The 23,661-nt window shown below is 41.8% G+C and overlaps 1 protein-coding gene across 2 annotated transcripts; it reads left to right on the top strand.

Moving 5' to 3' along the window:
* On the top strand, positions 1-23,609 carry LOC308080123 (uncharacterized protein). 2 transcript variants are annotated; one of them, XM_080421877.1, is made up of 3 exons: positions 1-136; positions 12,235-12,336; positions 21,341-23,609. In XM_080421877.1, exons 2-3 carry the CDS (start codon positions 12,267-12,269, stop codon positions 22,732-22,734), a joined length of 1,464 nt encoding a protein of 487 aa, XP_080278003.1. In that variant the 5' UTR covers positions 1-136; positions 12,235-12,266; the 3' UTR covers positions 22,735-23,609. The 2 variants fall into 2 exon arrangements, with proteins under 2 accessions (XP_080278003.1, XP_080278002.1); XM_080421876.1 differs by lacking the exon at positions 1-136 and having other exon boundaries at positions 12,089-12,336.
* Positions 23,610-23,661: the final 52 nt, after the last annotated feature.

Here is a 23,661-nt window from a genome sequence, read left to right as displayed (position 1 = left end):
TGTTGACTGACTGAAATACCATAGATTTATATAAAGGTAAAACACAAAGAAAACTTAAACATGTCGTTTCTAAACAGTGTCGTCGTTAAGCAGCAGGAGGACGTTTGTTAGCAGCTCAACCACTGAAACACAGCAGGTAAAGATCAACTCATTTATGTTGGGTTTCATTAGCCCCATTTAGAACCTCTCCCTCCGCTATGTAGCTCCGAGATGAGGTCCTACGTGGCCCGGTGCCGTTTGGGTGAACATTTTCCGCACATTTTCCACTTTACATGTTTCTTACCCCTTTCTGCACATCGTATCCAAAAAGTAAAGGTTTTCTGAAATGCTCTCAGATGTTTGAAATTTTAACGTACCATAAAATCTATCCAAAGAGTTGAAAAAAGCGTTTAATTGTAAGACATTGCGCAAGAGTTGCGCCCGTAGAGATAACATTACTGATTCCCCTACTGGTCAAATGTTGAATTGCATCTATAATATTATGGAACCGGTTGAGGAGAGAAGCGATTTAAAGTTTTTTTTCAACTCGTTGGATAGATTTTATTGTACGTTAAAATTTCGAACATCTGAAAACCTTTACTTTTTGGATACGATGTGCAGAAAGGGGTAAGAAACATGTAAAGTGGAAAATGTGCGGACATTTTTCACCCAAACGGCACCGACAAACGAGGAACCTCATCTCGGAGCTAAACAGCGGAGGGTGAGGTTCCGATTGGAGCTAAGCTTGTGAGTAGAAATGGTTCACATGATGACGCTCGTCTGTCACTATAGCGTCATGACGGAACATCAACCTGGTTTTGGCACTTTCTTCATTTACAACCCGTACATCTCAGGCGCGTACGGTGGGTTCTAACGTGGACTGGGCCTCGAGCAACGATGGCTGATAAGTGACAGTCTATTGAGAATTACCATCAGCGTTAATGCAAGAGAGAGAAACGTGAATAAAACACAATATGCAAGTATAATCAATGTATGTTTTTTTATTCTCAAAAGTGTATTTACAACAGCAAAGTTAACAAATCAAATACAGTGCACTGCAGTGCAAACATATAGCAGCCTAGTCTGTTACAGCTTAATACGACGGGGCTTGCACAGACAAGGATGACGTCCAAAACAGCTTTGAGATGATCGCGGTTCTTCTCGAGTTTCTCAGCATAAATCCCATCAGTGTTTGTCAACTGATTTAGGACTGTGCCACGGCCACTTGCGGTTACTTCTTTGTATCCCAGGTATCTTTGTAGTCCTTCTTTATGTCCGTCGCTCTTCTCATGCGTCGTAAAAGCAACGCCTGTGCGTTTCCAGGCTGAAAAGCCAGCGTTCTCTGAATGCTCAGGCGCAAAATGCCGACAGGTCTTGCAAAACACAGCATCTCGACTAATGCTGTACTCGATGAATGAATATTTCTCATACCAGTTTTTTAAAAAGCACCTGGAGCGTCCGTTGATCGTTGTAGTTGGGAAGCGGCTTAGTTTGGGTTGAGTTGCTGGCTCGTCGATAGCAGAGAGGTCTGTAGTCGCAACTGCGCCGCTGGAATCCGGGGAGCAGGGGCGCACTGGTATGGTGCTGTTGGCCGCGGCGATGGTTGCTGGTGGTGGCGGGTCTGGCGTTGTGGTGGGCGCTGCTGGTTGTGGCCCCACTGGCCCCCCACCGCAGACATGCAAAAGTGTCACTTTTCAGCTACAGTCACCTTTTTTAACCCAAATAGGGCAATTGTGTGACACCTGACCCGAAAGAAAACAACATGTTGTCACCTTTTTCACCTCGGGGCTGTTTGCATGCCTGCCACCAGCAGCCGCTGGTGGGGCAGTCGTCACCGCTGGCACGGTGATGAGCGCTGGTGTCCTGGCACTGCTGCTGTCCTCCTTTGCTGGCGTCTTGCTGGAGCTGGCGGCGAAGTGTAGTAGCATGCTGCTCTGGACGAATCGTTTTTTGGTTGGTGGCTTGAGCTTCTTCATGTTGTAGAGTCACAGCTAGTCTCTGGACCCGCTTTATACTGTTTACCTGGCAAGAGAACCGGTTTGACAGGGAAACCGGTTTTTAATGGCCCGACTTGAAAACAAAGGCGAATTCCTGTGGTTGGCTACAAGAGAATAGGGTGAGGGGCCAATGTTGGGGCTAATGTTGTTATGTTGATTTTTAGTTTTTTTCCCCCTGGGGGAGCAGAATTTTCCAGACCGGGCCATGGCCCCATTGGCCTCTATGACGGTACGCCCTTGGTACATCTATGTAAACGTTCAGATCTTCAATCGGTGGCCCCTATGCTTTCAGCTTCGCGGCCCTATCGGCTGGGAGGTGTATTGGACTCTGATACATTTTTATAACTATGAAGAAAATGGCCACCGATCAGGATTAAAATGCTTTTTATTGAACAATACGGCAGATACGGGTACTTCTGAGGGCCCGTACATAATTGTAACATCCGTGGCCATGGGGTAAGCACTTTATATTTGAAATCTGAACGTTTATGTAGATGTACGGACTAGAGATGCACGATCTAGAGATGCACGATATTGTTTTTTTGAAACCGATACCGATTATTTGCTGGGTCATATCGGCCGATACCGATCCGATATATTATATATTATATTTATATTGAGCTCATTGCTGATTTTTTTTTATTTTAATTTGTTTTACTGGTGGAAGTTGATGGTAAACCCCCCTCTCCACTAACTCTACTGTGATGAAAAATATTTATGGAATAAATACATTAATTATATTCTTCTAAGTAACAAACTTAATTATGACATCATTTTTGTATGCTATAAGCCATCACAGAATTATTTGAATCTTTGTATAACACAAAACCATATGTCATTGTGGCCTATGGAACTAAGATCATTGAATCTAGTTTGTTATTAGTGTTATTCGTCTGTTGCCTAAATTAATTAGCCTCTGCTCTAAACAATAAAGCCCCCCTTAGCTCTCCCAATCACAACTCCCTGGAGCCACCACTGTGTGTGTGTGCGTGTGTGTGTGTTACAAACTAATCTTACCATAAATACAATCATTGTTTAGTTTATCACTATCTAACATTCTATAACACAAGTAAGACGCACAAACGCTGGAAGCAAACGCAGCTCGAAAATATTGTGTATTTACGGACTTGTGTGTGTGTGTGTGTGTGAGTGAGTGTGTGTGTTTTGACTGTAGCTGCAAGCAGCTTGCGTGTTCAAAAGCGTCAGCTGGTTGCACTCGAGTCGAGTAACGAGTGTTTGTTACGTCGATGTTAAATAACGAGGCAATGTACACATTCGTGTTGAAAATATATCCTCCGCAGTATCCCTACTCTAATCTAGTTTAAGATGTACAAGAAACCCTCTGACTGTTCTGGGTATGAACTATGGACGTGAAGAGTTTGTTTGCTGTTAGTTTGACTACATGTCTCTGTTCACGCAGCCTAGCCTAGCCTGCTGATCAGTGCACTGTCTGAGAGGCATGCAGAGCGTGTGTAGGGGGGAGGGGCAACTGTCTCTCTTAAAGAGACAGAGACGGGCAGACAGACTGCTCTCGGGCATTTTATTAATGCTTCTCAATATCAGGGAATTTAATCGGGTTTATTTTGAGATCGGTTCGATACCGATATGGCATTTTAGGGCAGATATCAGCCGATTCCGATACGTTACCGATTATATCGTGCATCTCTAGTACGGACCCAAGTGTGAAAGTGCAAAGACTATTTTTAACCTACTCCAAGACTGTCGGATAATATATAATATAATATATGAGCTAGTACATGTGTAGGATATTTACACTGTCCACAGTAATGTTAATGTGATTGTCAAGTGAAGTTAAACATTTGTCTAACATTAGTCATGCTGTACAGTGTTGCCAGATTTTGCGAGAGAAACAAGCAACCAGGTTTATCAGAATCAGAATCAGGTTTATTGTCACATCACAGGTTTACAAGGTAAAAAAGTGGGTGAAATTAGTTTTTGTACATCGTTCGTTCCCATCGCAATGTTATTTACATAGAAAGAAGAGGGGGAGGAAGAAGAGGAGTGGGGGGGCAAGTGGGAAGGAGATCAAACAAGAGAACAACAAAAAGGCCAAACAAGTTATCTACATATTTACAATAGTACCTGAGATAAAGGAAAAACTATACTGTGCATGATATACTTATGGACGTTAAGGTGCTTAGAGAAAAACAAGAAATGATGACTAAGTCATATTATACCGGGTGCTGTGTGTGTGTAATTCAGGGCTGCCAACACTACTGGATCCTGCAGGAGTCTCCTGACAATCTCCTGGCTTGTCATTTCTCTGGATTTGGGATCGAACTCCCAAAATTCACCAGAACACAGGGAATTACATCTACTATGTTCAAAAGTGCACACACACACACACACACACACACACACACACACACACACACACACACACACACACACACACACACACACACACACACACACACACACACACACACACAGGTGTCTGTCTGGCTGTGTCTCTGTCAGTCTGTGTCTCTGTCACTACCACTGCCTCGGTCACAATGTAGGGATGTTGGTGTCTGTCTCGGTGTGTTTTCACCAGCTTGAATAGTTACTTCATAATGTAGCCTATCCTTACCCAAGTCAAAACTACAGTATTTCACTTAGAAATGTATCGGCAACAAAAATAAACACACACACACACAGACCCATTGAATTTATTACAATGGACAGGTAATGGTCGTCAATAGCACAACATTTAACTATGAAAGAAATGAATTTGACAAAAGACAGCGAAGGATTGTCAGGTGATGGACAATTGACACGTTTCAGAATGAGTGAAAGATGCAATCAGAGTGATGCACAGCCAGTCTGCCACAGTAGGCAAAATAATAATAGTAACCAAATAGTAGCTTTAAGGCAACTATAAATGTACAACACTAAGGTACCTTACAATACACTGAATACAGACACGCTTGTAAAAGTCCCCTAGTTCCCTAACAGGGGGGTAATTAAAAATGTTCTGCCTCCAAAGCTTTTCCTGTCATACCTAAATAAATGTAGAAGTACTCTGTTACAAGTAAATGTCCGGAATTTAAAATGTATTTGAGGAAAAGAACAAAAGTATTGGAATCAAAATATACTTAAAGTACCAAAAGTGAAAGTACTAAAATGTTTGAAAATAGCAGATCTACAAGCTCACAACACGTTGTGAGCTTGTAGGTATGAAATAGGACTGAAGTGGTATAAATGTATGTTTTATAATGTAATATATATCTACAAAGTAACTAAAGGTTTCAAATAATTGTAGTGGAGTAAAAGTACAATATTTGCCCCTGAGATGTAGTTGAGTAGAAGTAAAAGTACTGATATTTGGAAATACTGCAGTAAAGTAAAAGTACCTCAACTGGTTATTTAATAATGTACCCTTATAAATGTAGTGGAGTAGAAACTACTCAAGTAAAGTACAATGACATTTTTTTGATTGTGCTTTCGTTTGGAATATGTTTAACCGTGTGTGTGTGTGTGTGTGTGTGTGTGTGTGTGTGTGTGTGTGTGTGTGTGTGTGTGTGTGTGTGTGTGTGTGTGTGTGTGTGTGTGTGTGTGTGTGTGTGTGTGTGTGTGTGTGTGTGTGTGTGTGTGTGTGTGTGTGTGTGTGTGTGTGAGAGAGAGAGCAATCTGGGAACCCAGAGCCAGTGAGAATGAAAAACAGCGCCCTCTGCTGTTTGTACTATCTCTCACTGGCTCTGGGACAATGACGACACAGCACCTATGCGCAAGGAAACCGGGGTTTTGGTCTGCCATCACCGCTCCACTTCCGGGTGGTGCGACTATGTTTTCATTCCCACTAACAATATTTCTACACGGAACACTAACACCACTTCTCCCAGAGAACATGGATCGTTTTGGTTATAAGCCCACTTGTTTCTATGATGAAAGAGCAAGTTTCCGTGGTTTTGTCTGCTCCGCGGACGCTATTGTTGAATTAGTTTCGGCTTGTTTCGAGTAGGGAAGGATCAGCGGACACGTAAATCCCGCCCACTACATTTGATTGGGCGCGGCCTGCGCCCAATCCTGCGCAGGCCTAGCGCGGCCTGCTTCCTGATCTGAAGGCACGCCCACGCCCACACAGTGCGTACACGTTATGACGAACCTTCACGACAGATTCCAACGCAGAGCAGAATCTGTTCTTGAGAGATTAGTGTGAGAGAGACACACACACTACAAAGTAACAAGTAACTAAAGTTTTCAAATAATTGTGCTGGAGTAATGGTGTTGTAAATGAATAGTAGCCTTGAAGCTACTATTAGGTTACTATTATTATTTTGGCTAGGCTACTATGTGGCAGACTGGCTGTGCATCACTCTGTGAATGCATCATGTTTCATTCTGAAACATGCCAATTGTCCACCTGACAATCATTAGCTGTATTTTTTCGTCTTTATTTCTTTCATAGTTAAATGTTGCTATTGACGACCATTACATCTCCATTGTAATAAATTCAATGGACTCTACGCATATTTCTTTCATACATAAATGAGTTAACTGGTCACCACCGGTCTTTTGTCCATGAACAATGAATACAACACTAACAACACAACAGTAGTTGTGCTTTATTGCGTTAGTTCATTATGTAGCCTACCCTTACCCAAGTGAAAACTACAGTTTTCACTTATACTATAGGCTATATGAGCAGTAGCACTGAAGCAAGCTCGCAAAGCGTTGCATTCGCGACGCTTTGTGAGCGATGTGCTATTTTCAAGTAGGTTTAAAGCGCTCATGTAGCCTAGGCGATTCTTGTGCGCTAGTTTTCATAGACCTGGTTGCTTATTTCTTTCCCAAAATCACTGCGCAAGCATGAAGCTAGCATGTAGTAGCATCTAGCCAAACACACAGTAAAAGTCACTCGTGAGTCCACCAACAAACTGGACAAAAACAATGCTTGTCTACAAAACTTGTTGCACTGCATTGTGCTATATTATTTATGTGTGTTTAAGGAGCGGTTGGGTCCATTTGGTTGCGGACTGACGGGCAGTGGTGTTGGTGTAAAGTAACTAATAAGGATGTGCCGATATGATTTTTTTGACCACTGGAGGTCGCACTTGAGTCTTTTTTCCTTTTTATGTTTTCTATGTGCTGTTGTTGACCCCTATGCTATGATGTTACATGAATTAGCGTGTAAAAACCATAATTTGGACAACAGAGTGACAGTCACACATGTCTTTATTTATCAATGCTCTCACAAATATTAAATAACTTCAAATATGACAATAAAACGGCAGGCCTAGCCTACTCAGTGACTGAAAAAAGGAACAATTGAACATGAAAACAAACTGTAAACATCCTCAAATAATACAATAAAAGATGTAATAAAACGATGTCTCAATGATTATAATAATAATAAACTGTTGCATAAATCGGTATAGGCCTAGCCTACTCAGAGTGCAAATGAACATGAAAACATCTACAATAATAACAGTGGTGTAAAGTTACTAAGTACATGTACTCAAGTACTGTACTTAAGTACGCTTTTGAGGATTTTTTTTACTTGAGTATTTCCCAGTTTCAGTACTTTTACTTCTACTTTAGTTACTAGTTACTTTTCAGATGTAAATTATGATATTATAAAACATACATTAACCACTTTAGCCTTATTTTATACGTAGGATATTTGAAAATATTTTTCAAAAATGTTAGTACTTTTACTTTTAGTACTTTAAGTACATTTTGATGCCAATACTTTCGTACTTTTGGCCTAAATCGGCAGGCCTAGCCTACTCGTATTCAGTGAGTGCAAATTAACATAAAAACGAACTGCAGTGTAAACAATAAATATCGTCAAATAGAAAAAAAAAGCCTCAATAAAAGACTATGGCATCAATCGGCAGGCCTAGCCTACTCGTATTCAGTGAGTGCAAATGAACATATAAACAAACTGCAGTGTAAACAATAAATATCCTCAAATAGAAAATAAAATTCCTCAATAAAAAACTATGAAATAAATTGGTAAGCCAAGCCTACTCAGTGCAAATGAAAATGAAATGGGACTGTAAACATTGAATAGAAAAACAAAACTACAACATAAATTAAGTGTAAATAAGAAATGACAAAACTAAAATGTGCAGTTTTTGCACACAGATATATATATATATAAAAATGCAATTTAAAGCCCAATGTAGACTTTCTGACCTTTAATATTCCCGCTGGGGAAATTCACAGGTTCTTGGCCAGAAACACCAGCATGTCTACCTTTGCAGGCTTCAAGAGAGATCTTTGAGGTCTGACTATATTCCCCGCTGTGCTAAACACCCTCTCCGATGCAGTGCTTGTAGCGCAAATGCAAAGGTACTTGCGTGCTACATTTGCCAACAATGAAAAGCGGAGCTCATTGCGTTGCCACCATATCAAAGGGTCGTCTTCTGCGTCAATCACAGCCTCCTGTGTATAAATTGCCAATTCGCTGGCAACCTTCTCCTCTGTGGTTTTAGGAGGTGCAGCGGCCGCTGCTCTGCTACCAAGAAGACTTCCCAATGACCTCTTCTTCTTTTTTGGTGGCGGAGCTGGAGCAGCTTCTACGTTGCCCCCCCGCCCCTCCCCCGCCTCCTCCTCAACTCGCTGCATCTCCTTAGCTAGAGTGACTGCCTCCGTCTCCACTTTACGCACAATGTCACCCAACTCGTCTTCATCGAAATGAATCCCACGGTACCGTGGATCAATGAAGGTAGCCGTGCGCAGCAACTCTTTCACTAAGGCCTTATCATATTTGTCCTCTAGACGCTTCAAGATGCCCTCCTTCAGATCCTTAGTGAGAGCTACATCATCCTCTGCCTCACACAAAATCTCACTCCTCATGAGTTTGAGCACTGGGATAAGCGACGATGAGGTGACATAGTTCTCCCCTGAGAGAATGTCGGTGAAATCACTGACTGGCTTGAGGGCTCTGTTCACCGCGATCAACACATCCTTATCAGACCAGTTGAGCTTGGCAATACATTTGGGGTCATTCGCTTGAATACGACGTATTGCTAATTCCTGCTCCACAATTCGCTCGATCATCTTCTGTTTGGAGCCCCAGCGAGTTGCACAATCCTGTTGGATGATAATAATAAAATTGTAAAGGGGGGGCTATAATTATAATGTATCTATAAATAACGTGAAATAGCCTACTTACTTAATATGCACGTATTGTTTATTTCTATTAATTAATAACTGGGTGGTCTTTCTTAACTACAAGGCTACATTATGTTTTTATTGATTGTCGCGTTGATGAACGTTCTCTCACTGTAATAAGCGAGTGGTCTGGTAGATTGAGATCCTGCTGTGCTAGGGCCATGTCCCTCTTTCTCTTCCAGCTGTGAGAAAATTGGCAAATGGTGCTGCGACACCGCTGCATGGTGTTATCTATCCTCTTGCGATTCGGGTCGGCTGCCAGTGTGTTGTTCACGGCAAGATGCAGGTTATGGCCAAAACAATTAAGCCATGGCCAGCACAATTCCTTGGTGATGGCAGCAACAATATTGGCTCCGTTATCCGTTGTTATTGCTGACAAGTTTTTCGGATCCAGTTGCCACTCACGTAACTGTTCTTTGAGTGCATCAGCCATGTTTTTCGCTGTGTGGTCTTCTGGGAAGAAACTTGTCTGGAGGCACTTAGACACCATATTCCATTCTTTGTCAATCAAATGGACCGTTAATGACATGAATGGTGTCATATTAACACTGGACCACATGTCCGTCGTCAGTGCGAAGTGGCCCTGGCCCTTGTTAATTAAAACTTGCACCTCATTTCTGACTTCATTGTACAAGGCTGGAACGGCAGTTTCTGAAAGATACTTGCGACCAGGTGGATCATATTGACGGTCGAGTGTATGGAGAAGTGCTTTAAAAGATGGCTTTTCCACGGTGTTGAAGGAAACCATCTCTTTCGCAATGAATTTAGTGAGTGCATCCGTGCACTCCTTCCATCTGGCACTGTCCTGATTATATTTTGTGCCCTTGGAAAATGACTCTTCTATGGATACTTGTGCTGTTGAAGGCCCAGCAGAACTTGTAGATGGTCCCCCTTTGGCTGCGGGGCCCATCTTGGCAGCAATGGCAGCATGCTTCTTTCGCAGGTGAGCGTGCAAGTTTGATGTATTACCACCTTTAGCCGGGACTTTTTTGAGACAGCTCTTGCATATAGGCACATCTAAATTTTTCGGATCACCTCTTTCATCTTTTTCGAAGCCAAAATGTTTCCATATTTCCTTTGTTTTGGTCTTTGGTAATACTAGGTGTTCTGCCATCGTGTCATTGTTTTTGTTGTCACTCCAACGCTCTGGGAAACTTTTGTAACAACAATGCAATGCGCAGCTCTCGCCCCCAGGCCCCCCCCCCCCCCCCCCCCCCCCCCCGCCCGGCCACTCAACTTGTAACCTGATCTCCTGCCTATTTGTTGCTGAGCAGCAGCAGCAGATTCGGCAGCACCACTGCGCGTCTATAAAGCGCTGGACTCCGTTTATAGTATACACAAACATAATAAATATAATACAAATACACTTTTTTGGAAGTTATATTTTAATTGGACACACTTTTAATTTTTTATTTTTATTTTTATGACAGACCGGTTTAGTCGGTCCAAATAAAATGAACCGGTTTAATCAGGCAAACCGGATCGAACCGGTTAAATCAGAAATCGTCACAACCTTAGTAACTAAGTACATTTACTCGAGTACTTCCACTTCCCCATACTAAACAAAAACAATGCTTGTCTACAAAACTTGTGTTTCACTGTGCTATATTATTTATGTGTGTGTTTAAGGAGCGGTTGGGTCCATTTGGTCGCGGATTAACGGTCGCCGTTCAGAGTATGGTGAAGTTTCGGGGAAGTCTCAGACTCCCAGTGGGGGTCCCCGGACCACCAGTGATTGCTTTGCGGGGGTCCCCAGCCCCCCTTGTATATCGGCTATAGCTTGAAGTGCTAATATGGCCTATAGTTGCTTCTTTGCAACTCTAGTGTGTGTGTGTGTGTGTGTGTGTGTGTGTGTGTGTGTGTGTGTGTGTGTGTGTGTGTGTGTGTGTGTGTGTGTGTGTGAGAGACACACACACTTCCTCTCTCTGCGTGGCTCTATTCTCTCTCTCTGCTTGGCCTGCGTGTGTGTGTGGGGGGGGGGCTTTCTTCTCTCTCTCTCTGCGTGGCCTACGTGTGTGTGTGTGTGTGTGTGTGTGTGTGTGTGTGTGAGAGACATGCACTTCCTCTCTCTGCGTGGCTCTATTCTCTCTCTCTGCGTGGCCTGCGTGTGTGTGTGTGTGTGTGGGGGGGGGGGGGGGTGGCTCTCTTCTCTCTCTCTCTGCGTGGCCTACATGTGTGGTGTGTGTGTGTGTGTGTGTGGGGGGGGGGGGTTAGCATCTCTGTAGCCTGAGGCTTAAGATGCAGTAGTGTAAGACGCATTGATTTAGCTGCGAGGGGATTGGCTTAAACGGGGAAGTGTCCCCATTGGCTTAAAGGAGTGAAGGACAGGCAGGACAGCCAATGATGAATAGGTGTCGTGGGTGACGATGTCTCTGTCTCTCTGTACACCCGGCGCTCTTCGAGCACCCGGTAATAAAAAGAGCACAATAAAAAGACAAAAAAAGGATTAAGGTGCAAAAAGTCAGTGCGTGTCAACTGCATAATCCACCTAAGGTAGACTGACCCTGGTATAATCCGCAAGTAGCTCCATGAGGGAGGGAGAGCAAAAAAAAAAGACTTGTACCTGGTGTAGTCCACAGGTATGTCCAAGGAGGAGCTAAATCCAAGTCATTTGTCCCTGGTATAATCCACAGGTGTGTTCAGGAAGAGCCAAAAAAAAAAGAGGCTGCGACCAGCTGGACAGTACCGCCTATTGTCAGGCTGCTGAACAAGGCTCATGCCTCATTCAGCAGTCTGACAGCAGCCGGATTAAAACTGCACCAGAACCTGGTGGTGGAACTCTTGATACTGCGGTAGGGCCCCTTGCCCGGTCGCGGTCGTTGTAGGGTTTTGAACAGTTTGTGACTTGGGTGGTGCTTGTCCTTGAAAACAAGGCTTGTCTATGAAAACAAGCCAAAGAAGCGACTATAGGCCACATTAAACCTATGCATCAGATATTTGAAAATAGACTATCTACAAGCTCACAACACGACACGTTGTGAGCTTGTAGATCTGAAACATTTCAACAACACAAATCTGGTAAGGGGGCCCCTGCCACAAAATGTTTTTTTTTAGATGGGGGAGTAGTCTCCAGTTTAATAACTGGAGACTACTGTGTCCAGTCAGTAATGTCCTTTTCAATTCCTTCATTTCAGACCAGTGTGTGGAGTCCAGACTGCAGGTGAAGATGAACTCTCCAGACTCAGCCAGGGCTATCTCTATTAAACAGGAGGAACCTGAAGACAACCAACACCTCAGTAAGTTTCATGTGTCTTTCTTTCATATTTTCTGTTATGTTGTAGAGTAGGGGTGTGCCTAATTTCACCAAACGATACGATACGATATTTGGCTCACAACTTCGATACGATTTCGATACGATACGATACGCACTTTTTTATTATGAAAAATATATGGGGGAGAAAAAAAGCAAATGCAAACAAATAATTCTGTTTTTGCATTATTCAGACATGCGAACTTGTAGCTTTTCAGCTACAATAGCCGTTTTGAATCCAAATAGGGCAATAGTGTGACACCTGACCCGAAAAAACAACAACATGTTGTCACCCTTTTCACCCCGGGGCTGTTTTTGCATGCCTGATTATTATTATTGTAAAAAAAAAAAAAAAAAATCTAAATGATTTTTTTTCTTCAAAACGATACATATCGTCACGAAAACGTATCGCGATATATCGCGGGACGATATATCGGCACACCCCTATTGTAGAGCTGTTACAACAGACTTGACACTTTGCGCCACCAGGAGGCCGACTTATGTAAAACACTTTTTTGATATTACTCCTTCAGATTTTTTCCAAACATCACGCAAATCAGTCCACAGTATCTCTATAGTCATTAAACAAAACGGGTCTTTCAGATTTTTCATATTCCTTCCTGATTGGCTATGATTGGCTTCCAAAGTTTGCAGGATTGCTCTGTTTTGAACAAAATGCCTCAAATCATGAACACAGTGTGCAATTTTCGTGCAACTTTGCACGCACATTCCCACTAGGCCAAGGAAAAAATGCCACTTGAAAATGTTAAAATCAGCCTCATGATGGCGCTACAACAGGCCGGTTTGTGTTTTAATCTATAACTGCACCGATCTGTGCAAACAGGGTTCCCGCGGGTCCTTAAAAAGTCTTAAATTGTTTTTGTTTTTTTTAAATGTATTTAATCTTAAATTTGACCGTAGGTATTAAATTTGAAGATTATGTTTTTAAGGCTCATGGGAAAATGAAAGCCATAAACATTTGTGCGTATTCTAGTGTTGAATTTTCCATAAAGATATAGAGCATCGCAGTTCCCGCCCACTTCCTGGTTCCACTTCGAAATACTCAATGCATTTTTCCCATTGACATTTCCAAAATAATTTATATCAATTAATTTAAGCCTAGAATCAAGCCATCCAGGGTCCTGGTGAATCATGACCATAAAACATTTTTTTCTGTGATTTTGTTTATTTTATATTTAATTATATGATATACTATATTTAATAAATACCCTTTGTTTTGCCGTTTTCAAAAAAGTTTTTTCACAGAATCAAACGTGTTATGGTCATGATTCACCAGGACCCTGGATGGCTTGATTCTAGGCTTAAATTAATTGATATAAATATTTTTGGAAATGTCAATGGGAAAAATGCATTGAGTATTTTGCGGTTGAGAGACGCACACACAGCAGTCAGTGTGTGTTCCATAGGCTAATAGCCCCGCCCTCCCCTGTCTCTCTTCTCTGTCATTCACTCAGCTGGAGTTGACGAGCTTGTGTCTCGTTGCTCGGCCGTCAGCGCTGCTGTGTCGCTCGTTAATTCATTTGCTCCAGGTGTCTGTGTAAGCTCAGAAGCTCATTTAAGTGGGCATTGGACAAAATCATAGCCACCGCGACCGTTTTGGTTGATAAAGATAGCAGTAGTTGTAGTTGAGCACTGTTTGGCAGTACTTGTTGCGAGGGACGCTTCCCCCTCAGCTGTTTGACTGATCAGAAGTAAATCAACTTGGATGCTCTGTGTGTGCGCACGCACGCACGCACGCACGCACGCACGCGCACACACACACACACACACACACACACACACACACACACACACACACACACACACACACACACAGTGCAGTGGTTCCAAAAGTGGGGTCAGGGGACCCCCAGGGGTCCTTGAGGGAGTTCCAGGGGACCCAGCTAAATAATAGATCAACCCGATCTCCAGAGATTACCGTAACATTGCACGGAACGAGTGCACTTCATTCCGTGGATAGCCGCCTCGGAACTCCCGAATTGCGTGCATATGGTACGGCGCTGCCTTTGTGACAAAACCATTTCGGAGGCGCGCAGTCACAGGCGAATTGTCCCCCCGTGAAGGACCACCGAGGGAGCTAAGGCGACCGAGTTGCCGTCCTGAACGGTGGGACATTCGCCTGTGCCTACTCAGCGCCGTTTGAGTTATGTACCGATAGGCACAGAATCGTAAATTTTATTGTGCGGACTGCTCTGCTTCCGGGTTTTTCCGTGTTGCGACTGGTTACGCCCACCGTGGGACTCGCCGTACATATGCACGCAATTTGGGAGTTCCGAGGCGACTATCCACGGAATGAAGTGCACTCGTTCCGTGCAATGTTACGGTATTCTCTGGAGATCAGGCTGAATAGATAGTTAGGAACCAAATGGACCCTTATGGGTCTGTAACTCTAGAGTGTACAAATGGAACCATTTGTACACTCTTGAGTTACATTAACATTGATTTTACAATATAAATTGGGGTCCCAGCACTATAAATGCCATTAGGGCATTAGTCCGTAGCCTAATGCATGTCAAACTGGGGATCCTTGAAATTAAAGTAGTTGAGAATCACTGGTAGAGCTGTAAAATCTTCTCTTATGGGGGGCCTTGGCTTATCTTTTCAAATGGGGGTCTGCAGGCTTATACGTGTGAATTTGGGGGTCCTTGACATGAAAAAGTTTGAAAACCACTGGTGTAGGACGGACACACACACACACACACACACACACACACACACACACACACACACACACACACACACACACACACACACACACACACACACACACACACACACAAGCACCCTAATGCTTATCAATCTGTAATAGGCTTATACAGTAAATAACACACAGCGTTTGATTAAAAATATATATATATATGCCCATAGCCGCGCTATGAGCTTGTAGATCTGCTATTTTTTGGAATAATTGTGGGTCTTTGAATATGTATATTTTTTAAAGCAAACATTTGTAACTCAAATCTTTGCTTCTGGGGATTCTACGAATGTATTCTAAATCCTAACAGTTTTTTGAGGACCAGCGTGAGGACCAGGTTGCTATAACATCAGTGGTTCTCAAAAATTATATGTATTTGGCCGTGGACCCCCATCTCAAAATATTTTGTTCCGGGGACCCCCAGAAGTTGTAACAGAGTTAAAAATGTTCGCTTTAAAAGATTTTTTCCCCGCAATTTTTCAAAAATAGATCTACAAGCTCATAGCGCGGCACTCTGAGCTTGTAGATCTGCTATTTTTGAATACCCAAAAATCTTAAAATGACACATGCGTTCCCGGTCTTAATGGATTAATAGAAGTTTTACCACCCGCTGGCCTGCACTCCCATTAGCCAATTTCAATATAGGAAGACATCGTTGCGACATTTATTTGGGTCTTAAATTACATTTGTTGAGGTCTTAAAAGGGTCTTAAAAAGTCTTAAATTTTACTTTAAAAATTGTGTAGGAACCCTGGTAAAACTTTATATGCACACTCCCTAGACGCCAAGGAAAAACCTTTGCCCTAAATGCTTCACATCTGACTTTTTTAGCGCCACCCAGGAGGCCGACTTATGTAAAACTAAAAAAAATTCAGATTTGATCTAGATTTCACGCAAATCGGTACACATGATCTCTATAGTCATGTGATCAAGACGGAACTGTTAGATTTTTCATATTCTATCCTGTATGGCTAAGATTGACATCTAAAGTTTGCAGGAGTGGCTCGTTTTGAACAAAATGCCGCAAATCATGAACGCAGCGTCCAATTTCAGTGAAACTTTGCTCTCACATTCGCACTATGTTGAGGAACAAATGCCACCCTTTTAAGATTGCCCTATTATAGCGCCGCCAGGAGGCCGATCTTTGCTAAATTACAAAATTGCTCCTACAAATCTTTTCCCAACATCGTGCAAATCGGTACACATTATCTCTATAGTCAAGTGATCAAGACGAATCCGTCCATATTCCATCCTGATTGGCAAATTACGAACATTGCTGGCCCACAATAACATACCTGACCTGGCAGAGACCTGTGCTCCGCTAGTTTAAATATTTGTAATAATTGTTGGACATATTGTCCTCAGTACTGATTAAGTAATTATAACTTACAACTTTGTTTGCACCCTCCCTATGTTTTCAGTGTTTTCATTTAAACCATTGCTACAACTCTGACACATCAAAGGTCCATATTACTGTCCTATAGTAATCATTCTTGGTGATGAGGTGGGCGTATAAGGAAGCTTGGCTGCAGAAATGTTAAAAACAGATGGGCTACTTTCAACTTATTATCTTTACTTTAAATTATTACTATTATTCATCACTAATATACTGTATAAAACTCGTAATCTTTTCACTCGAGATTCATATGTTGGAGAGTTGATCTTTGGCCATATTGCCTTTACATTCTGCAAATATGAATGCTATTTTTGACACCACTGGGTCTCCAGTTATTAAAGTCCTTATTCAATTGCTTCATTTCAGACCAGTGTGTGGAGTCCAGACTGCAGGTGAAGATGAACTCTCCAGACTCAGCCAGGGACATTTCTATTAAACAGGAGGAACCTGAAGACCACCCACACCTCAGTACGTACTGTCACTATACGATAATCTTGGCAAAAAATATAATGACTATGATAATATCCGGATATTCATAGCCATTATTAAATATCACTCAATATTTATTTTTAACATGTTTTATTCTCATTACAATATTCAAAAGCACGTCCTCTTTTTCACAAATGCAATACAAAAGAAAAACTGCTGCGGGGAACGGTGGCGCAGTCGGTAGCGCTGTCGCCTCACAGCTAGAAGGTCAGGTTCGCTGTGGGCGTTGGGGGCTGTCTTCTCCTCTGCGTCATCAGCGCCCATACCCTAGGTGGGGTTGGCGAAAGGGCCTACTCTGTGTGGAGTTTGCATGTTCTCCCTGTGTCTCCTAGGGTAGTTAATACCCTCACAAAAACATGTAGTGATCCTTGTTGCTATTCCTTCCACACGCTACGTCCTACCGGGGAAACTCCCCCCTGTCAGAAACGGAATAGATTGAAGAGAGAGATGGAAACGGAATAGATTGAAGAGAGAGAGAGAGAGATGGAAACGGAATAGATTGAAGAGAGAGAGAGATGGAAACGGAATAGATTGAAGAGAGAGAGAGAGATGGAAACGGAATAGATTGAAGAGAGAGAGAGAGAGATGGAAACGGAATAGATTGAAGAGAGAGAGAGAGATGGAAACGGAATAGATTGAAGAGAGAGAGAGAGAGATGGAAACGGAATAGATTGAAGAGAGAGAGAGAGAGAGAGATGGAAACGGAATAGAGTGAAGAGAGAGAGACATGGAAGCAGAATGGCTTGATTGGACATCTCAACCTATTGCCATTAACAGGAATCGAACCCTCAACCTTTGGATTGACAGGCTGCAACACTACCTATAGTGCTATAGCTTTGTCCAGGCTGAGGTTGTCTGTTGAAGATAAAAGTGAACCAGTGAAAGCAGCCGATCTACAAGCTCAGAAACACGTTGCTATCTGAAATGTTTTGAGATTGTAGATCGGCTATTTTCAGAATGAAGTATGTCATACATTGCAAAAACTTACCCTCTCAAATAAGCATTTCATGTTATCTTTAACAATTGCACATGTATTCATTGCTACAGTCTTGTTGTTTGCAATGCACTTTAAATGAAATCTGCACCAAGTGAGGCTTGAACCGGCAACCTTGAGATTGTGGGGCATTCATTTAAGCGGGAAGCCATTGGACCAACAGTCCTGATGTAGTGAAAACGGAGGTCAGACAGTTAATACCATTTCACGCAAATAGCTGAAAAATCCTGGGTTTAAGTGTTTTTCAAACTGCTCAAAATTGCGGACAATCTAAGGGCGGAGCTTACTGATCAAAGCGATAGATGTGTTCCTCATGAGTCAAGGCACATGTGTAAGCAGGTTTAATGGCTGTCGGCCAAATGAGGCATGACTTTTGCCTGTTTAAAGTTTGCATTTAAAAAAAATTGCTATAGCGCCCCCCTTTGGCCAATTGGAGTAAGATTGGTTTCAGTGATATTTGGAATGACCCTCAACCTTTGCAAAGTTTCAAAGAAATGTGAGTCTGCATGTATGTGTTAGGGGCAGATGAATAATTTTCATAAAACTGCAATAGGTAAAATCTATCTCCTCCTGGGATTTTTGAGTAATTTGCACGAAATTCTTTACACATGAACTTTGGACCTCTGCCGACAAAGCGTTAGTACCGGATTTTCCATAAGTGAAAAAATGCAGAAGTTAGGAGCCAATGACTGTTTTTCATATAATTCAAAATGGTGGGATATCTAAAGGTCAGAGGTCAAAAGTCAGAGGGTGAAAGTTGTTCAGCATGAGGAGACTCATATGTGTATCCAAGTTTCATGGCTCTAGGTCAAATAGGGCATTAGTTGTACCTGTTCAAAGTTGGCATTTTCAATTGAGTGTTGTAGCGCCACCTTTTGACGAAAGATTGTGAGAATTATTTCTTGATCGTTTTTCATGACCATCTACCATATGGCCGAGTTTCGTAAAAAGCGACAGCACGGTTCACCCAGAACTGCGAAAAGTGGCAGAAACAGAAGAACTAAAATAAAGGCAATCTTAAAACAGGTCCAGAGCTGAGCTCTGGCCCCGTAATGATTAGAAATAGTTCATTTTACCATATTAATACATTACAAATGCGCAATCTCCAGGGTTGGGTGTGGTCGCGAGTCGCGAGCTGTTGGGGGGAGTGTAGCGCCCACTTCACCGCTCACACCGCTCACAGAAAATTTGCACCGGGTTAAAAAGGGTTACAAAATCGTGGGATAAAAAATAAACTAAAACCTAAAGAAAAACTGCACAAAATTGTACATTTTTCTACAGAGTGGCTGTAGACCAAAGCATCTAGAACAGGGTTTGTCTATATCACACAGATCAAGCCGCTAAGTGCTTGACGTCATGAATCGGAAGCACATGAAAGCCTGACGTGCCTGGTAAAAGTTTTGTAGTAGGTGAAAACTATGAAAAATTATTTTATGGTGTGCCTCTGTAGGGGGTGAGAGCTCTAGAAATGGGTCTGTTAGTCTGCACTGTGTGAGATAACAGATCTTTGACAAGCTTTTTAGAAGTTTGTTGATTTGAGGTGTAACCACTTCAACCCTAGCATCCCTTTGCTGGCGGGGTTTGAAAAAATGCTGATCTACAAACTCAACAAGAGATTTGGTGTAGAGGGAAAAGAGAAAGGACCAGGTACATAGTCGACATTGCTCAACATTAGCATTAGTTAAAGGGCAAGACCACTTTCGTAACTACACAACCCAAACCTCTACCAAAGTGGTCTTGCCCTTTAACTAAGCTTTTTTTTTTCAAACTTTCAGAGAATATCCGTGGTCGTAATGGGGACATAGTTGACAATAAATGCCAAAAAACATGAAAATGTATAATAGTTGAGAATTTTTCCAATCTTAATTACTTCCTGTCAAACAAAAAAAATAACATAATATGAGATAACATCGGCGGGTAAGTAGGTAGCCTTGAGAACTAATTATTCCCGAGCCATGTGGCCCATAGGCAGGAGCTTATCTCCTGTTTCTGTGGTGTGAGGTGGCTTGATGTACAAGTATATCCCCGATCCATGATGTACAGTACACAGAGACTTACCCCAATCCAACCCTAGATAATGAGTGTCAAGCGGGGAGACATTGCGTCCTATTTATAGTCTTTGGTATGACCTGGCCTTGGTATTGAACCCTGACCTCCCAATCTCAGGGCAGACACTTTAACCATGCCAATGAGCTGGGTTTTCTAATCTGCGGGTACTAACCAATTAAGTAGTCTTTCAAACAGCTATGATTCATCAGCCTATGCTACATACCAGAGGACAGTGCCACTCAATCTGAACAAAGAAGATGGCCAAATGGTGCGTTATTGATTATGTTATAAACAGTACATTAAATGTTTCCAAAAACATTTGAGGTGAGAAATAGACAATGCCGAAACATACACTTGATTCAGCACTGCCTTGTTGCAGTGTGCAACGCAACATGTTTAGATCACATATTTAATATATTTGTTCGCTGTGTTATAAATATTGAGCAGAAAACTCATCTGTGATTGGCTCAGAGACACCCAGCTCCTGTTTCACTGGGAATTACGTTAAGATATGGTTGCAAAAAGCCATTTCAGCTGGTCTAAAAAGGACGACCCATTTTCAACCTATCTTCATATAATAGATCCTCACTAATGCTCCTGATAAAATAGTGTCATTTTTTCCTACTCAGTCTGTGTCTCATAGGAGGTCTGTGGACACTTCAGAAATCTGTCTACCAGTGACATCATCGTTAGGAAGGTTTCTTAGTTTTTCTTTAATATATATTTTTTACATTTTTATTAACGCGGGAACAATGGCTTCCATTATAGCATGCTAACTTTCCAGCAATAGAAAGCCTGTAGTTTCTATTAGTTGGATTCCCCATCAATGATATCACTGGTAGACAGGTTTCTGAACTGTCCACAGCCCTCTTCTGAGACACAGACTCAGTAGACAAAAATGGTGCCATATTATCATGAGCATTAGTGAGGTGCAATTATATGAAGACAGGTTGACAGACAAATCCAGTTGTATATAGCTTTGCCTCATCTTGCTCACATCTTGATTGATTGATTGAATACTTTATCAGTCAAAAAATTTAAACTGCATGGAGGTACAGTAAAACATTTAGGCTAAAAGGAACACAAAAGACACGTTTTAATGATAAATATTTTTTCTATCACCGTAATTCATTTGTCAGGTAATATAACTAAATATATTGATTCAGATTACTTTTGCTAACACTTTCGAGTCTGCTTTAGACTTTCCAGAACCACCTGTAACAACCTGTACTTATTTAGTAACTGTTTTGTCAGTCTTAGTAGGTAATAGCTATGTACATGGAAGATAGAATAGATATACATTTTAGGAATCCTGTGTTCACTATCATGTTATTTTTCTGCTCCTAGACATCCTGCACATGGTTGTGTGTAAAGAGGAGGATTCTCCTGAGCAGAAGAGGAGCCCCAGTCTGCTCCAGGAGGAACCAGAGCCTCCACACATTAAAGAGGAACAGGAGGAGATACTTCAAAGACCAGAGGAGCTTGATGGATCAATGTTGACATTACTAGCAGTGAAAAGTGAAGTTGATGATGAACACATCTCTTCACACTGCTCTGAAGTTGAACTTGAACTTGAATCTGACACTGAAGTCACTGAAGACAGTGATGATTGGGGGGAGACCAGTGGAGGTGTCCACACTGGAGAAAACCCTTTCCTCTGTAAACTGTGTAACAAGAGTTTCAGTCAGTCAGGTGACCTGAAGCGACACCAGTGTGTCCACACTGGAGAAAAACCAAAACCTTTCTATTGTAAACATTGTAGCAAGAGTTTCAGTCAGTCGGGTGACCTGAAGCGACACCAGTGTGTCCACACTGGAGAAAAACCTTTCCATTGTAAACATTGTGACAAGAGTTTTAATCACTCATTTAACCTGAAGACACACCAGCGTGTTCACACTGGAGAAAAACCTTTCCACTGTAAACATTGTGACAAGAGTTTTAATCAGTCATCTGCCCTGAAGATACACCAGCGTGTCCACACTGGAGAAAAACCTTTCCACTGTAAGCATTGTGACAAGAGTTTCAGTCAGTCAGGTACCCTGAATGCACACCAGCATGTTCACACTGGAGAAAAACCTTTCCACTGTAAGCATTGTGACAAGAGTTATAGTCGGTCAGGTCACCTGAAGACACACCAGCGTGTTCACACCAGGGAAACCCCTTTCCACTGTGAACACTGTGACAAGAGTTTCAATGACTCAGGGTACCTGAAGATACACCAGCGTGTCCACACTGGAGAAAAACCTTTCCATTGTAAACATTGTAACAAGAGTTTTAATCGGTCATCAAACCTGAAGACACACCAGCGTGTCCACACTGGAGAAAAACCTTTCCACTGTAAACATTGTAACAAGAGTTTTAATCGGTCATCTTACCTGAAGACACACCAGCGTGTTCACATTGGAGAAAAACTCCAGCGTGTCCACACTGGAGAAAAACCTTTCCATTGTAATCATTGTGACAAGAGTTTCTTTCACTCAAGTCATCTGGAGACACACCAGAGCGTCCACACTGGAGAAAACCCTTTCCTCTGTAAACTGTGTAACAAGAGTTTCAGCTTTTCATCTAACCTGAAGCGACACCAGTGTATCCACACTGGAGAAAAACCTTTCCACTGTAAACAATGCGACAAGAGTTTCAGCTGGTCAATTACTCTTGAGATACACCAGCGTATCCACACTAGAGAAAACGTTTCCACTGACAACACTGTGACAAGAGTTTCAATGACTCAGGGAACCTGAAGACACACCAGCGTGTCCACACTGGAGAAAAACCTTTCCATTGTAAACATTGTAACAAGAGTTTTAATCAGTCATCTAACCTGAAGACACACCAGCGTGTCCACACTGGAGAAAAACCTTTCCATTGTAAAGAGTTTCCGTGAGTCACGCCACCTGAAGACACACCAGCGTGTCCACGCTAGAACAAACTCTTGTCACAGTGTTAACAGTGTGAGAAGAGTTTCAGTCAGTTAAGTGCTCTAAAAAGATATCAGTGCCTTCACACCAAGGGGGAGGAAAAACACTTTCCTCTATAAATCAGCTCACTAAACAGCTGTATGTTGTCAGGGTGTTACATAGACAAGCAAAAATATCATGGAAATTTATGTCAATAGAAGTTTCCATTAGGACTCATCTTGTGGAGTCTTTGTCCAACTCTTTTGTTTTTCTTATTTTAAAACATTAATACAATCAGTTTAGTGTTAACAGTAACCTTTTTTCTTTCTTATTTTACTTAAAGGTATTCCAAATGATTGTGGTGTTATTTATTTATATTATAAATGACCATGTAAACCATATTGATTGTATAAGGTAGGACTGTTCCAGAATTGTAGTTTTTATATCATGATTTGATGTCATTGTGCTGTGTGCTATTAAGTATGCTCAATGAATGGGGCACCATTTCAAATAGCTTTCTTATTTAATATCAGTTAACTGAGGCAAAAATACTTTGTATGTATGTTTTATGAATTATGACTGTAATTGTTACACTTAATGAAATAGCTATGATGTATACTGTTCATGATATACTATGGAGTGGACATAAGGTCTGTCAAGCATGTCAATCAATCACTCAAACCATTTCAATTATTTTAATTAAATGCTGGTTAACTGAGGGATGCATTTTTATTTATTTATGACTAATAATTACACCTAATGTATTGACTA

Source organism: Gymnoscopelus braueri (genome assembly GCF_963280865.1).
Source record: "Gymnoscopelus braueri genome assembly, chromosome: 24".
Taxonomy (NCBI): domain Eukaryota; kingdom Metazoa; phylum Chordata; class Actinopteri; order Myctophiformes; family Myctophidae; genus Gymnoscopelus; species Gymnoscopelus braueri.
This window is presented reverse-complemented; position numbering and strand designations above follow the sequence as displayed.

Excerpts from the sequence above, each read along its gene's own strand:
- LOC308080123 (XM_080421876.1), top strand. The coding sequence starts at position 12,141 with ATGTTTTTTTTTAGATGGGGGAGTAGTCTCCAGTTTAATAACTGGAGA. Across the intron at positions 12,337-21,340 it reads TGAAGACAACCAACACCTCA|ACATCCTGCACATGGTTGTG; the intron begins GTAAGTTTCATG and ends TTCTGCTCCTAG.